Genomic DNA, 17,004 nt, shown 5'->3' on the forward strand with positions numbered 1-17,004 from the left:
ATCGCTGCAACTCCCGTACGGACTCGGGAGAGGCGAAGGTCGAGAGCCATGCGTCCTCCCAAACACAACCCAACCAAGCCGCACTGCTTCTTGACACAATGCACATCCAACGCAGAAGCCAGCCGCACCAATGTGACGGAGGAAACACTGTACACCTGGCGACCGTGTCAGCGTGCACTGCGCCCGGCCCGCCACAGGAGTCGCTAGTGCGCGATGAGACAAGGATATCCCTGCCGGCCAAATCCTCCCTAACCCGGACGACGCTGGGCCAATTGTGGGGGAAGGAGCTGTTTGAGATGAGGAGGGGAGGGAGCTGTTTGAGATGTGGAGGGGAGGGAGCTGTTTGAGATGTGGAGGGGAAGAGGGGAGGGAGATGTTTGAGATGTGGAGGGAAGGGAGGATCACGATTTGCTTGTGAGAAGCGAACATTTGGCTGACAGGCATTTCTCATAGGAGATCACAGACAGGACATGGGGTCAAACATGCCTATTATCAAGAGGGGGGAGAGACATGTCTGGTAAGGTCAACCTTTATGCTCCCTGTGATCAGTGCGTTGATGAGCATGAAACTGATCCTTCTGATAGGAATGGGTTTTTATGAAGTATCCTCCATGCAAACAGGTAATGAATGACCTGTTTACAAAGCAGATGGTAAGGACCTGTTTACAAAGTAGATGGTAATGACCTATTTACAAAGCAGGTGGTAATGACCTGTTTACAAAGCAGATGGTAATGACCTATTTACAAAGCAGATGGTAATGATCGATTTACAAAGTAGATGGTAATGATCTATTTACAAGCAGGTGGTTATGACCTATTGACAAAGCAGGTGGTTATGACCTATTGACAAAGCAAAACCTGCTATGTACTGCATCCTCGTAACATGTTGTCTACAGTGTGACCTGACTAGCACCTTCGTGGTGGTAATAGACTGTATTAGAAACAGAGAGCTTTGACACCACAGACACGACACAGTGAGTCATACATCTCAGACAGTGACTGACGAAGACGATGACCAACCAGTTATGGTGAAATACTACTACTAGCGTTGTGTTGAATGCTTGACCCCTGACCCGGATATTACTGAAATAAGGAGAACTGCTCTTCCTTGTCTGAAGCCTCATTCATTTTTTCCCCTTCGCTCAGGAGCTTACGACACAGTATACAGTAAACTACTTTGTTGTTTCATTTTCCGTCATGTTTTCCATCAGTATCCTGCAGAGTGCAATGGCCATCCTGATATTAATTTGTATTTTGTTGTTGTCTGGTAAGTTTTATATTCTCTTATCGTGTCGCTGTGGTTGTGTCCCTCGTGGCTTCCTCGTCTGTCCCTGGGCATTTTATCCACACGCCTTTACTTACAGATACAACATACAACCAAAGGCACATTATGATTTATTTATGTAAAACACAATGTGATAAAATAATGGCTGTTTGGATAGGGCGTGGTTGTTCGTTTGTCTAAACAGAAAATTGTCTCTTCGTGGTTACCTCGAGGCCATCGAATCATTGATTCAGTCTCCCGGCTTGTACACACACACATTCCACACACACTTTCACACAGAAACTCATGGCTCTGATAAATGAATAAATGAATCATAGATATGTGATAAAAAACTGTAGTTGTGATTTGCATGTGGTTGTTAGCATGTGGTTGTGATTTACATGTGTTTGTAGCATTGTTAGCACGTGGTTGTAGCATTGTAGCATGTGATAGCAAACCGTGAGGAAGATAACAGTATAGCAGTCTTACATGCATACTGGTGGAATGGAGGTTACAGTATGTGTTGAAAGTCATACCTGCATCCAGAGATATGTAGAGAAACATGAGAGAAAACCAAGTGTTTATTGTAGAGTGAAGCCGATAACCGAACCTTAAGGCCTTGGTAGAACCTGGGTGAAGTAGGCCTTGTGGTGCTAACCAAACTTTAAGGCCTTGGTAGAACCTGGGTGAAGTAGGCCTTGTGGTGCTAACCAAACTTTAAGGCCTTGGTAGAACCTGGGTGAAGTAGGCCTTGTGGTGCTAATGTGAATTTCCTTTCTTTTTCGGCCTGCCTACTTCTCACTTAAAACATAGTTTGGCTGTTTAATAGACAATAATGAATGAAGATGATGAAGACATTCTAAATAAGTAAGAATTATTTTGCCCCCACGTCATTATACCTCTCATGTTACTAGGAGACAAAACCACCTTCATTCATTTCCTGGAACTAATACATACATTCAGATTAATTATTTCTGTTTATATGCAGAAAAAAATCAGATGTTAGTATTATTTCACATCATTGAATGTTTTAAAAGAAATGAGGAACATGACCTCAGCTTTACCTTAAAGCTCTGTCATTATCGCCCATGCTATCGCCCATGCTATCGCCCATGCTGTCGCCCATGCTATCGCCCATACCGGCTGTCGCCCATGCTGTCGCCCATGCTGTCGCCCATGCTGTCGCCCATGCTCTAGTCTAGTAGCTGTAAATGCAGACAGGCCTAGTTGACGTCTCTTCATGAATGGAGACATTATTACATTTACATTTGAGTCATTTAGCAGACACTGTTAGCCAGAGTGACTTGCAGGAGCAATTAGGGCTAAGTTCCTTGGTGAATGGCACATTGGCAGAGTTTTTGCCTAGTCTTCTGGCGATTGGCCCAATGCTCGTAACCGCTACGCTGTCGTGGTGTTGTTCATTCCCTCAAAGATCTTTAATATCTCTCAATATACATACACTAGATATTCAGAGATATCTTTACCACGCTGTCCCTTTGCACATAGCTTGGTTCTTCTTTCTGTTTTGGGGGTCTAGGTCTGGTTACTGTAAAGCACACTGTGACAAATGTTATTACAATGCAGAGATAATTACTCAACCAAACATGTCATCAGAGAAATCAGGGAGCAGAAATGGGTGATGTCATGCACCTTCCCATCTTCTTGGTAACCAAGTGCTAGAATTAAATGGTAACCAAGTGCTAGAATTAAATGGTAACCAAGTGCTAGAATTAAATGGTAACCAAGTGCTGCCATATTAATGAACAACCCAGTTTCATATGTTAACCTTGTGCTTCCAGATAAATGAAAAACCCAGTTTCATATGTTCTTTAACAGCTTTTGGAAGAGAAAAGTTTCCTTAATTTTCCAGGAACATGTTTGTTCAGGGGAACGTTCTTTATTTGTGTGCACTGTGCTGTCTTAAGCTCTTTCAACCACTTTCTCTTATATTATGTAATTTCCTGTCAGTGAGCACATGATGTCATTATTATCTGTGTTGAATTCTGAGTTTAGTTTGTAACTTTGACATATTGGTCTGTTTCAGCACCAGCTGCATCTGAAGTCACTGGGATTATAGGAGAGTCTGTTCTCCTGTCCTGTGACCTGAATTCATCCACGGCCATCGACACATCAAGACTCCGGTTCTATTGGCAAGATAAGTCCGGAAAAGTGTTGTACTCGTTCAACAAAGGAGAAGAGAATCAACATCAGGATAACCTTTACACAAACAGAACTAAAGCCTTTGGGTCTGAGATGAGTTCTGGGAATATCTCTATCAAACTCAGCCAAGTCACACTTGAAGACGAGCAGAATGTCTACTGTGCTTTCGCTACACTGTTTGACGAGAATGATAAGCATATCCTCGAGTTGATAAAAGTGTGTCCCGCTACCCTACTTGTGGCAGGTATGGTTGAGTTAATAACACAGGAGGCTGCTGAGGGGAGGACTGGAATAGCGTCAACCACATGGGAACCATGTATTGGATGTGTTTGATACCATTCCATGTCCACCTGTGTGAATCATTCACAGCACTAATTCTGTCATTGTAGGAAATCATCAAACGTTATTATGGCACATTTCTAACATCTTCTTCTCTTTGCTTTGTTCACTTTCAGCACGGTTCCCGACACCCAGTGTGACTGTGAACAAGACAAATATGGATGCCACGTGTTCAACCCAGGGGGGATACCCACAGCCAGTCGTCACATGGACCATCCAGGACGTCCTATTGGCTCAGAACCGCACTCTGGACCCGTGGGAAGTACAGACCAATATTACTCCTGATCCTGAAAGTGGACTGTACACCGTCTGGAGCGAAGTGAATATAACAGAAAATCAGACGGTGACCTGCCATATCTTCAACCCCGTTCTGAGAGAGACTGTGAGCAACACAACCATCGTCAACTCCAATCAGAGCATTAACACAGACCCTGCAGGTGCATGTGATAGGACGTAACACCACCACTCACTGCCTAATATTCATTAACTGAAAACTTAATTACTCATCTTGTCTTTTCCCCACAGGTGAAGTTCAGAAAGGCTTTTCTCGCGGACGTTATGGAGCTATTGCAGCATTGATTCTGTTTTGCCTCGGTGTCGGTGGGGGGGGTTATTTATGGTACAGAAAACGTAAGTTGCAATTTCCGATGTTTTATTTCCTGTAATGAAATCAGATTCAGTACTTTATAAAGTTCTCTCAGTCTGTAATTACTCTGTCAGTGCCAAATCTAAAGATGTTATCTCCATTTACATTATTTTATATTATTTTACATTTGAGGAGTGACCAGTATGTGAAAATCACCTGGCCCTATGTACATTTCATTCTGTAGTTAGATGGGCTGCAGTGTATTTTTAATTGTGACTAAAACACTGATGCATGTTGATCTGGTTAATTATGACTAAAACACTGATCCATGTTGATCTAGGTTGTGGAGCCAGTGGTGGAACCAAAGAAGTTGAAGGAAATAACCATCAAGGCAATGGTAGTGTTGAGACAGAGCTTTTGGACAGGTGTAGGCCGGCACCAGACATTCTAGAGGCAGACAGGTCTGATCCTGAGTTGGACGCAGACTGATGAGGTTATGTAAAGAGGAAAGTCTGAAGTTACAGTAAACGATGCTATACAGGAACCAGGCGTAGGCTGGCACCAGACGATCTAGAGGCAGACTGACATTTCTTTATATACGGGTCCATAAATTGGACATGTCAGTGTACTGTATCCCAACGGAATCTACCTCTTCTATTGGAAGTATTTGCATGTTTTTTCTAATATTTTCTAATTAATATCCAGCTATTAGAAAAGCGTTAGAACGTCTACAGTAGAACGTTGGAAATAATGTGTCTGAAAATGTTCTACTGTAGAAGTTCTAAATCATGGGAGTATTTAAAAAAAATACATTACAATATTAAACTACTTCTGTTTTCAAATATAAAATATCAAAATAATTTCTTCCAAATGTCTTTGAAAATAATTGAAAGACCCTAAATAGTATTTTAAACCATGTCTGAACCGTGGACAAACATACCTAGTGGGAACCAATACATCTGATGTTTAAAAATACATTTTTTTTAAATATTTGTTTTATATTTGACTTGAATTTATGAAGAACACTGAAGTTAATTGTTTTACCTAAAATCGGCCAGTAAGTGAGACCTGAACCTATAACCATCCACTTCATTCTCTCTGTATGTCTTTGTGTAACAAGTTACTGCAGAGGTTCTGAAGCTTGTACCATGACTAAGGACTAGATTCAATCCGAACCGAAATGGAGCCCATATATACAGCATTTACCGTGAATGCATTCTCTGCAAATGCAGGAATGTTAGCTTTTCATTTTCACTAGTGCGGATCTTCAGTGGTCCAGACTGAATCCAGGCCTAAAACCATGTAAACCTCAACACACTGGTACAGTTGTGTACTCAGACTGACTTAGAGGAGACATTTTCACTGTGCCAAACAGACCTCACTCTGCCAAACAGACCTCACTGTGCCAAACAGACCTCACTCTGCCAAACAGACCTCACTGTGCCAAACAGACCTCACTCTGCCAAACAGACCTCACTGTGTTCAACATTAGGGACAGCTGCTACAGATCTGTAACCAGATTTAGATTACATTTTGATTTTGTCTTTAATAAATATTGTTGTGAATATTCAAAAAGGTTCATGTATTATATTTATTTCAATGTCAAACTGTTTATTCTGGTATTTTCCTATACAGTAGGTGTATTGAAATTTGGCCATTCTATATTCGTATTATTTGGGGAAATTGTATTTAAAACTCATTTGAAATGTCCAGGATGTGGTTACATTTGGTAGAGAGACCCTTCTGCTGCATTGATGTAGCTAAACACATGTTTGTGACCCATAACATTTGATTTGATGAAACATACTGCTTATTGCATTCAGTGGCTCATGGATAGATGCAGCGGCCCAAAGACACAACCACGCTGTTTATATCAACCTCAAGATTAAAAATAGATTTATCTTGAACTTAGATCCATCTTAATAGAACTGTCAGTGAATGTTTTTTTCTGAATGGTTAAAGGTTAAGACATCCAATCCCTTAAAGTTGTGTGTGTCAGCTGTAGGGGTGTCCATGTTGCTGGGGATCGGAAGTGTCCGCTGAGAGAGAGGCAGGTTGAAGTGGCCAGAGTCTGAGTAGTGCAGAAGGTGTCGTATGCTGAGGCAGTGAAGAAAGTAGAGGAGGATGGATCAAAGGGGGAAAGGAGCCTGAGAGGATCCCAGTGAGTAGTAGATCTGTGCGTGCGTGCGTCTATCTCAGTCACCAGATCCCAACCTAGTAGAACATTTATGGGAGATTGTGTTGCCTGAAACAGCGTTTTCCACCACCGTCAACAGAACACTAAATTATGGAATTGCTCCCTCCAATAGAGTTTCAGACACTTGTAGAATTTATGCCAAGGTGCATTGAATCTGTTCTGGTGGCTCGTGGTGGCACAACACCCTATTAGCACACTATGTTGGTGTTTCCTTTACTTTGGCAGTTACCTGTAGTCATTATAGAATGAGATGTGATAGAATGTACACTAGTTACCTGTAGTCATTATAGAATGAGATGTGATAGAATGTACACTAGTTACCTGTAGTCATTATAGAATGAGATGTGATAGAATGTACACTACTTACCTGTAGTCATTATAGAATGAGATGCGATAGAATGTACACTAGTTACCTGTAGTCATTATAGAATGAGATGCGATAGAATGTACACTAGTTACCTGTAGTCATTATAGAATGAGATGTGATCGAATGTAAACTAGTTACCTGTATGTTTCTGTTACACAGTGTATTCTGAAAGTACTCAGACCCCTTGACTTTTTCACAATTTGTTACGCTACACCCTTACATGTATTCTACAATTGACTAAATTGTTGTCGTCGTCCCCCCCCCCCCCCCCATCAAGCTACACACAATACCCATAATGACATCACAATACCCATAATGACAAAGCAAAAACAGGTCTTTAGAAATGTATATATAAAAAAACGGAAATATCACATTTCCATAAGTATTCAGACCCTTTACTCAGTACTTTGTTGAAGCACCTTTGTCAGCGATTATAGCATCGAGTCTTCTTGGGAATGACGCTACAAGTTTGGCACACCCAGTCCCTGCCGTTGAAAAACATCCCTACAGCATGATGCTGCCACCGCCATGCTTCACCTTAGGGATGGTGCCAGGTTTCCTCCAGACGTGACGCTTGGCATTCAGGCAAAGAGTTCAATCTTGGCCACTCCCTGGCCAAGGCCCCTCTCCCCCGATTGCTCAGTTTGGCGGAGCGGCCAGCTCTAGGAAGAGTCTTGGTTCCCAAACTTCTTCTATTTAAGAATGATGGAGGCCACTGTGTTCTTGGGGACCTTCAATGCTGCAGACATTTCTTGTCTTGGTTTTTGCTCTGACATGCACTGTCAACTGTGGGATCTTATATAGACAGGTGTGTGCCTTTCCAAATCATATCCAATCATTTGAATTTACCACAGGTGGACTCCAATCAAGTTGTAGAAACATCTCGAGGATGATCAATGGAAACATGATGCACCTGAGCTTAATTTCAAGTCTCATAGCAAAGGGTCTGAAATCTTATGTAAATAAGGTATTTCTGTTTTATATTTTTAATACATTTGCAAAAATGTCTAAAAACCTGTTTTCACTTCATCATTATTGGGTATTCTGTGTAGATTGATGAGGAACATGTTTATCTAATTCATTTTTTAATAAGGCTGTAATGTAACAAAATGTGGAAAAAGTCAAGGGGTCTGAATACTTTCCGAATGCACTGTATGATTATCTTACTGACTTAATCATTGTGAATCATTTATCAATTAGAGTAAACTATTGCGGGACCTTTATTGTGTGAACACCATGTGACTTTTATTTTGATATGCTATTCTGGAGGTTGGGTGAAGAGCAGAGGTTATTGGGTAATGGTGGTCAGTCTAAGGATTGGAGTGTTTTGCCTGTCCCTAAGTTGTAGTACTCGGTGATTAAACATTCAAGTCTTGTAATACCGAGTCGCATTGTCCCTGGTCATCCTTCATGCTATCTGTCTAACACTATCAAGCCTAGACAGGGCATGGAGCTGAACATGTCATTCCTGCCTCTGGTTATTCATGTCCATGTCACTTGATCACGATGAAAACACAGAACTAGACGTGAGATCATACCCTGAGTGTACAAAACATTAGGAACACCTGCTCTTTCCACGACAGACTGATCATTGGAATCCAGGTGAAAGCTATGATCCCTTGTTGATGTCACATGTTAAATCCACTTTAATCAGTGTAGGTGAGGTGGAGGAGACATGTTAACCCCCTAAGTTCCATGTCCTTGCCTCTAGGAGAGATCATTAGCATTAATTATACAAACAATTCCAATAAAAAAAATATTATGTTTAAGCTAGAGAGATGTATTTTTGCGTCTCACTTTTTATAACCCCTCTATGGAAAGATGGGACTCTCACGAGCATGATGGTGTTCTCTGTTTTGGTCTACGTCTCCCACAAGTGTCAAGCCGATCTGCCAACTTCTGTCTGGAGCATCCAAACAGTTTGGGCTACACACTAATACCCCTCTGTAGAAAGGTGAGACTCTCAGGAACACGTACATGTCAGTTGTTTTGTTCTAGGATGCCCTCAGGCCTCACAAGACTCGTCTGAAGGTCCCCGGTGTTGGATTGGACATTTTGAACATTGAGATATTAAAGACACGATAGATCAGACGCATAGTATGTAAAGGAGCGAGATCTGTAGAAAGACAGAGTGGCTGAGGAAATGTGCTGGGTGAACGGGAGGAGCTGAAACGTGTTGATATAGGAGAGACAGATGAACATCTGTGGATTAGGGGAAGGAGGGGTTGAGGTCAAGAGGTGAGGACAGATTCCCTTAAGAGAGTAAAAGGGAGGAGCACGTGATGCCGCGGAGCTGAGCAGACGTTGACAAACCGAGCTCTTCAAAGTTATTCTATTATTACCTAAATAACAACGTTGAAACAATATTCTAACATCGGCTGATAAATCGTCAAGTACTTACCTTCCCAAAGAGCCATGGACCGCCGACCGAGAGGCAAGAAGAACGACCAAAACGTTGTTGATTCCCAAGACAACGATAACGCTAGCAAGATTAGCATTAGCCCTCATATCTCAAACGACAGTTCCAGACTGTTGCTCTCGGCCCCTTGCGAGCCTGCCGACATGCTGGCTACTCTCCTCCGAGAAATTCAGGACGGTAACAAAGGTCTTTCTATGAAAATCGATAAGAGAACGGCTGAACTCCATTCTTCCATTGACGACCTGAAATCCTCCATGAATGATCTCCTTTTGAGAACGACTGAGGCAGAGCTGCGCATTAGCACAGTTGAAGACACCATCGCTCGACATGACCAGGTCTTGATACAACTGCAAAAGGACAATGCCTACCTCAAAAACAAGGTAGATCAGATGGAGAACCAGAGCAGACGTAGTAATATCCGTGTGGTGGGATTGAAAGAGGACAGCGAGGGCCGTGACCCGGTCCGTTTCTTCACTCAATGGATCCCGGATGTCCTAGGCACAATCAACTTCACCAAGCCACTGGAAATCGAACGCGCCCACAGAACATCAGCGCCGAAACCCCGGCCAGATGAGCCCCCACGGGCCGTCCTGATCAGGTTCCTCCGTTTCCAAGACAGAGAGAAGGTACTGCAACTCGCAAGAGCCAAAGGGGACATAACCATTGATGGCAAGAGGGTCAGCCTTTTCCCGGATATGAGCGCGGATCTCGCAAGACGTCGCAAGCAGTTCAGACCTGCCGCCAAAGCACTGAAGGAGAAGAACATCATCGGCTACCTCATCCACCCTGCGCGGATGAAAGTTCAGTACAAAGGCCGAAGCCATCTCTTCAACACACCGGGAGAAGTGTACACTTTTCTCAAAGAACTGAGCAACGTCTGAGCCAGGACGGTCTCTTTGGGGCAGTTTAGTTAGTTTGTTTGTTTTCTCTTATCCGGACTGAACCGCTGATATCCTCCGGTCGCTATAATTGATTTGTACATTTTCAACTAACCGTATCGTTCCGGGGTGAGTTCTATTACATTTACAGGAGAGTATATTTTGGTTTAGTCCATATCACTGGGCGAAGCAAATAAGTGGGTTTAGGCCCACTGCTTTCCCCCTCATTTATGTTAATCTTTCGAAAAGAGACTCAAGCAGCCCTTACCGTGGGCAGTAAATATTCAGCCATAAAAATGTCTATTCACAACGTTTGTTTTCAATTTAGAGAGCTCGCAGGTTTTAGTTTACGCCAAGGTTTAGCTAGTAAGAGCAAGATGGAAAGCGAGCAGCAACGTATCTCTACAAGTGTATTCATGTTTGATTGTTGGGATTGTGGTTTTAGTCTAACAATCGGGGTGGGTGGGATTCTTATTTTTTTCCTCTTTTTTCTATGTTTATTGTTTCCTTCCTAAAGAGACACATAGGTCACTTCTGTGTTCAAACCAAAGTTGAAACATTTCCTAACTATCTACATATGATAGATTTCCATTCAGTTACATATTTGAAACCCAACTATGCTTAATCCACTAAAATATGTCACATTCAACGTAAAAGGTCTTAACAGCCCGATTAAAAGGAAGAGAGTCTATACATACCTTAAGAAATTAAAGGCTGACATTGTGTTTTTACAAGAAACACATCTTACAGCCAGTGAACACAAGAAATTGAAGAGGGAATGGGTAGGACAAGTTTTTGCGTCCTCTTTTAACTCCAAAGCAAGAGGAACTGCAATTTTGATAAGTAAACACATCCCCTTCTGCGTCAACAACACCATCTCTGATCCCTCTGGCAGGTTTGTTTTGGTGCAGGGGCATATGTTTTCAGAGTCTTGGACCCTATTGAATATCTATGCTCCTAACTTTGATGACCATATGTTTATTCAGAATGTCTTCCTTCAGGTTGCTCAAGCACCACCAGGATGGTTAATTTTAATTTTTGTTTAGATACAGTTCTTGATAGGTCCTCTGATAAACCCTCACTTCTTACCAAAGCCAGCAAGCTCACCATGTCATTCATGAAAGATCTCAATTTACTAGACATCTGGAGACAGTTGCACCCACAGGATAGGGACTACTCTTTTTATTCACACCCACACAAGACACACACACGCATAGATAACTTTTTAATATCGACACAACTGTTTCATAGAGTGTTAGATGTCGAGTATCTCCCCAGATTGCTTAGTGACCATTCTCCCCTGGTATTATCAATCTCCATTCCTACCAAGGTAAATGGAGCATATAGATGGAGACTAAATTCTACACTCCTAAAGCAACCTGAATTTTGTGCATTCATCAAAGAGCAGATCAATATTTTCACTTTGACAAACAAACCCTCCGCTCCTGACAGTTTCATTCTTTGGGACACATTGAAGGCCTATCTGAGGGGGACAGATCATTTCCTATACTAAAGGGCTGAAGAGAAAACACGGTGCGGAACTGAGTGCCCTTGAATCTGAAATCTCAGAGCTAGAGAAAACCTACCAAAGAGGCCCGACTAAAGATCTATACAGGCTTTTGGTAAATAAAAAACTGAAATATAATATTCTGAACACATATCAAGCGGAGAGGGCCATCACTAAATCAAAACAGCGTTATTACGAGCTTGGAGAGAAAGCTCACAAAGTATTGGCATGGCAACTGAAAGCAGAGGAAAGTAAGAGGACAATTAATGCTATAGAAACTCTTACTAATGAGATATCTTTCGACCCTACTGAAATGAATTATACTTTTAAGAAATACTATGAAGACCTCTACACCTCCCAATCAAGCGATGATCTATCAGAGATCGACTCCTTTCTCTCCTCTCTCAACCTCCCTTGCCTGTCAGGGGAAGACAGCGAGCGCCTGAGTGAACACTTCTCAGTTCCTGAATTGTTGGAGGCCATTAAATCCTTACCTTCTAATAAATCTCCTGGGGAGGATGGCTTCCCTCCAGAGTTCTATAAAGAATTTAGGGAGCTGTTGGTCCCCTACCTTATGGAGGTACTTAAAAAAGCCAGGGAAGACAACTACTTTCCAGAGTCTTTCTCTCAAGCAGTGATTACTGTAATCCACAAGAAAGGGAAAAATCCACTAAAGTGCGCCTCATATAGACCAATCTCTCTCCTTAACACAGATTGTAAACTGGTCACCAAGATGCTTTCTAAGAGACTGGAGTCATGTCTTCCCCTGTTGGTCAACCCAGATCAGACTGGCTTCATAATTAATAGATTGTCCTCCAATAATCTCAGAAGGTTCTTTGATATAATTCACCTTGCTAACAAAAACAAAATACCTAGTGTCGCAGTCTCCCTCGATGCTGAAAAGGCCTTTGATAGGGTTGAATGGCCATACCTCTTTCGCGTCTTGGAAAAGTTTGGTTTAGGTACCGTGTTTGTAAATTTGATAAAATCACTCTACAAATCTCCTAAAGCTAGGATTGCTACCAACGGGATTACTTCCTCCTCTTTCCCTCTCTATAGGGGGAACAGACAAGGTTGCCCAATTAGCCCCCACCTCTTTGCCCTCGCCATCGAACCGTTGGCTGAGGCTATTAGAACGTGCCCTGACATACATGGCTTTGAGGTGGGCCCCCAGACCCATAAATTATCACTCTTTGCGGACGACCTTATCTTATTTCTAACAAACCCAGAACATTCCCTCTCTCACTTGCAGATCCTACTACAGTGTTATAGTTCTTTCTCTGGATATAAGGTCAATTTAGATAAAAGCGAAATCTTACCGTTGTCTGTCTTTGACCATCATACCATCAAGCACAAGTTTCCTTTTAGATGGTCGCCTATGGGCTTCACATATTTGGGCATAATGGTGGATGGTAACCTGAACAACCTCTATAAACTCAATCTGGCCAGTTTGTTGCAAAAGGTGGAGGGTGACCTTTGTAAATGGATGGACTTACCTCTCACTCTACTGGGTAGAATCAATGTAATTAAAATGAATGTCCTGCCCAGATTTCTATATCTGTTTCAATCTCTCCCTATCCCTGTCCCCGCAGCATTCTTTTCCTCTCTCGACAAGATGACCAGACGGTTTATCTGGCACGGCAAAACCCCTAGGGTTGGCCTGGATAAACTGACCCTGGATTACAGTCAAGGGGGCTTAAACCTCCCCAATTTTAGAATGTACTACTGGGCAGCACAGTCTAGGTTTCTGGCTCAGAGGTTTGATAAGGGTCCCTCTCCCTCATGGTTGAACATTGAAAAGCTTGAGGTGAATGATGACACTGGGGCAGAATTGTTTTACAAATGGGACAGAAAATCTATAAAAACCATCACAGACAACCCTTTAGTCATACATTCTGTCCTGGCATGGTGCAAACTGCAAGAGCTGTTCGGACGAGGGGGATTCCTTTCCCCTAAAACCCCTTTATGGAACAATAGATTGATTCCTATGTTTTTCCAGAATAGTAACTTTAGACCATGGTCTGATAAGGGGATCACTCTTCTGGAACATTGTTACAAGGAGGGAGTTCTTATGTCTTTTGATCAGCTGAAACAGAAATACCACTTGCCTAACAGGGACTTCTTTAGCTACCTACAACTACGAAACTTTATTAGGGTGTCTCTCAAGGGACAATGGAACCTACCTAAGATGTCACCTATTGAACAACTCTGCCACGCAGACCAACCACTGTTCAAGACCATTTCCCGTGTTTACGATGCTCTTATGTCAGGACTAACACTTCCTGGGCTAGATAAACCGCGACTTAGATGGGAAAAAGATCTGGGTATTGATATTGATGGTCACTATGTCACTATGGAGTGACCTATGCAGGGATGGTGTTACATCCACATTGAACTCCAGATACAGACTGATCCAGTTTAATTTCCTCCATCAGCTCTATATCACCCCATCTAGACTGCACAAGTTCAACCCTGATATCTCCTCCCTATGTTTTAGATGTGGCTCAGATGAAGGAACATTCCTCCATTCCACTTGGCAGTGTTCCAAACTACACGGTTTCTGGCAGGAGGTATGCGATACCATATCCTCAATTCATGGGGTTGCATTCCCTTTAGACCCGGAGGTCTGTCTACTGGGCAACTTTACTAACACTAATCTTAGGCAAAGCCATGCTATAAAGCTAACAGAAATATTGCTAGCGATTGCCAAGAAATGTATCGCCTTGAAATGGAAATTGGATTCCCCCCTGCCAGTTGCAATGTGGCTATCAGAAGTTAATAGTTGTATCCCACTGGAGAAAATTACTTACCGCTTGAGGAATAAGTTAAATACATTTTACAGAATTTGGCAACCTTTTATTGACTATATGGAGAATCTCCCCCCACATCACATTGAATGAATCTCTATATTATCCTTATATAATGTTTCACACATAATGTATAATATGTAGCCTACGGCAGGTGACCATATGATCCAATGTCTCATTATAATATTTTTTTTATTGTATGTTGGTATATATAATTATAATTTGTTTGATTTTTACTTTCTCTGTTACGCTCATCTGTTACTGTCACTTTGTCCTATTGTTGTCTAATATTTTTTCACGTTTGTCTTGAATGTTGTTAATTGGAAAATGCAAAATAAAATATATATAAAAATTAAAAAAAGAGAGTAAAAGGGTTTGGTATCCTGTTACCCTCTTCCTGTTGAACCATAAGATGTAAGGATTGGAGAGAAGGAGGAGTGTTTTAAGTGGGATATATACAGTGGGGAGAACAAGTATTTGATACACTGCCGATTTTGCAGGTTTTCCTACTTACAAAGCATGTAGAGGTCTGTAATTTTTATCATAGGTACACTTCAACTGTGAGAGACAGAATCTAAAACAAAAATCCAGAAAATCACATTGTATGATTTTTTAGTAATTAATTTGCATTTTATTGCATGACATAAGTATTTGATACATCAGAATAGCAGAACTTAATATTTGGTACAGAAACCTTTGTTTGCAATTACAAAAAATTACAGACCTCTACATGCTTTGTAAGTAGGAAAACCTGCAAAATCGGCAGTGTATCAAATACTTGTTCTCCCCACTGTATATTTATCTGTGACGTGAGAAATGTTGGGTTGTCTGAATTACAGCTGTACAGAACCTTTGGGAAGAATTAAACTTGGTTAAAGCTTCTCTAGAGTCTGTGAGTTATTTACTCTGAACAATAAGACCAGGTACCAGTTGAAAGAATTTATGGAAGTACATATGGAGACTGTTTAGTGCAAAAAATAAGGGGTAAAAAATATGTATGTCTTTCTTATATCGTTCAAATATTACAACAGACACTTCAGAACAAACTTACTTTAGATTTTTTTTTGGGGTGGGGGGACTATCTGTTATTCAATGTGTTTCTATGGGCTAATAGCAGTAAGGACTATCTGTTATTTAATGTGTTTCTATTGGCTAATAGCAGTCAGGACTATCTGTTATTCAATGTGTTTCTATGGGCTAATAGCAGTAAGGACTATCTGTTGTTCAATGTAGTGAATGTGTTATTCGAAGGGGATTTGGTAGAGACCGTTTCTAGAACCATTAAAATAGATGATTCACACCATGACCCAGAGGAAGAAGCTGTCTTCAAAATCATGGTTAGGGTTTGTTAAGAGTTACATGATATATTGTTCGAGGCTCTGTCAGACATGAAGTGACTGGAAATGAAACACAATACTACTCAAGTTACATTCACTACTACTGAATGTACATTTGGCTCCCGAGTAGCGCAGCAGTCTAAGGCACTGTGTCTCAGTGCAAGAGGCATCACTACAGACACCCTGGTTTGATTCCTGGCTGTATCACAACCGGCCGTTATTGGGAGTCCCATAGGGCGACGCACAATTGGCCCAATGTTGTCCGGGTTTGGCCGGTGTAGGCTGTCATTGTAAATAAGAATATGTTCTTAACTGACTTGCCTAGTTAAAGAAAGATTTTAAAAAATAAAACACTTTATTTGAGTATTAGGTGTGCAAGTGACATTAACTGTTATGTCAATGTGTCATAAAACCTGTCATACTCGTTTCTAATACGCCTTATCACATTCAGTAACATACTTTGACATATGAGATGTAATATTATGACACTGCTTTGAGGCTGTTGGTGTCAATTTAATCAAAAGTCCATTCCACTCAATAGATTCTCATGGATAAATTAAACATCCTATTTAACAGACAGGAACTGAAATGGACTTGACGCTATCTCTGCTTCATGGTCTCTGAGTCACAGACTGGTGAGAACAGACTTCAGGGCAATTTGTTTTACTACGCTATTTAATTATTGACTTCACTCATCTTTGACCGCCTGTCAAATTACATCAACAGCTGTCGGCAAAGAGCATCTCAAATAACATTATGATGGAGCTGTTCAGGGCAAGAACCTCCATGGACTAATTCAAGGTAGATCATGGATAGTAGAAAACAGAACTGTTTAAAGGCCCAGTGCAGTCCAAAAGTCCATGATTTCCCTGTGTTTTATATATATATATATATAAAATATATAGTGTGGAAATATATATATGAGGTTGGAATAATAGTGTTAAATTGTGAAAATGATGAAAATGCCCTTTTAGTGTAAGAGCTGTTTGAAAAGACCAGCTGGAATTTCAGCCTGTTTTGGTGGGATGGTGTTTTAGCCTTCTATAGTGACATCACCAGGCGGTAAATGAGTTAACAGACCAATAAGAAAGAGAGTTCCAGACCTCTCTGCCAATAACAGCTAGTTTTCTGTTTTCCCCTGAGC

General features: G+C 41.4%; 1 protein-coding gene across 2 annotated transcripts; it reads left to right on the forward strand.

The window, feature by feature from the left end:
* The first annotated feature begins 396 nt into the window (after nt 1-396).
* LOC139546270 (CD276 antigen homolog) lies at nt 397-6,476 on the forward strand. 2 transcript variants are annotated; one of them, XM_071354431.1, is made up of 5 exons: nt 397-517; nt 3,308-3,667; nt 3,879-4,199; nt 4,288-4,392; nt 4,689-6,476. In XM_071354431.1, the coding sequence occupies exons 1-5, from the start codon at nt 511-513 to the stop codon at nt 4,835-4,837; spliced, it is 942 nt and encodes a 313-aa protein (XP_071210532.1). In that variant the 5' UTR covers nt 397-510; the 3' UTR covers nt 4,838-6,476. The 2 variants fall into 2 exon arrangements, with proteins under 2 accessions (XP_071210532.1, XP_071210531.1); XM_071354430.1 differs by lacking the exon at nt 397-517 and adding an exon at nt 529-1,266.
* The last annotated feature ends 10,528 nt before the right edge of the window (nt 6,477-17,004 follow it).

This window comes from Salvelinus alpinus, chromosome 20 (genome assembly GCF_045679555.1).
Source record: "Salvelinus alpinus chromosome 20, SLU_Salpinus.1, whole genome shotgun sequence".
NCBI lineage: Eukaryota > Metazoa > Chordata > Actinopteri > Salmoniformes > Salmonidae > Salvelinus > Salvelinus alpinus.

Excerpts from the sequence above, each read along its gene's own strand:
- LOC139546270 (XM_071354430.1), top strand. The coding sequence starts at position 1,197 with ATGTTTTCCATCAGTATCCTGCAGAGTGCAATGGCCATCCTGATATTA. Across the intron at positions 1,267-3,307 it reads TTGTATTTTGTTGTTGTCTG|CACCAGCTGCATCTGAAGTC; the intron begins GTAAGTTTTATA and ends GGTCTGTTTCAG. Across the intron at positions 4,200-4,287 it reads CATTAACACAGACCCTGCAG|GTGAAGTTCAGAAAGGCTTT; the intron begins GTGCATGTGATA and ends TTTTCCCCACAG.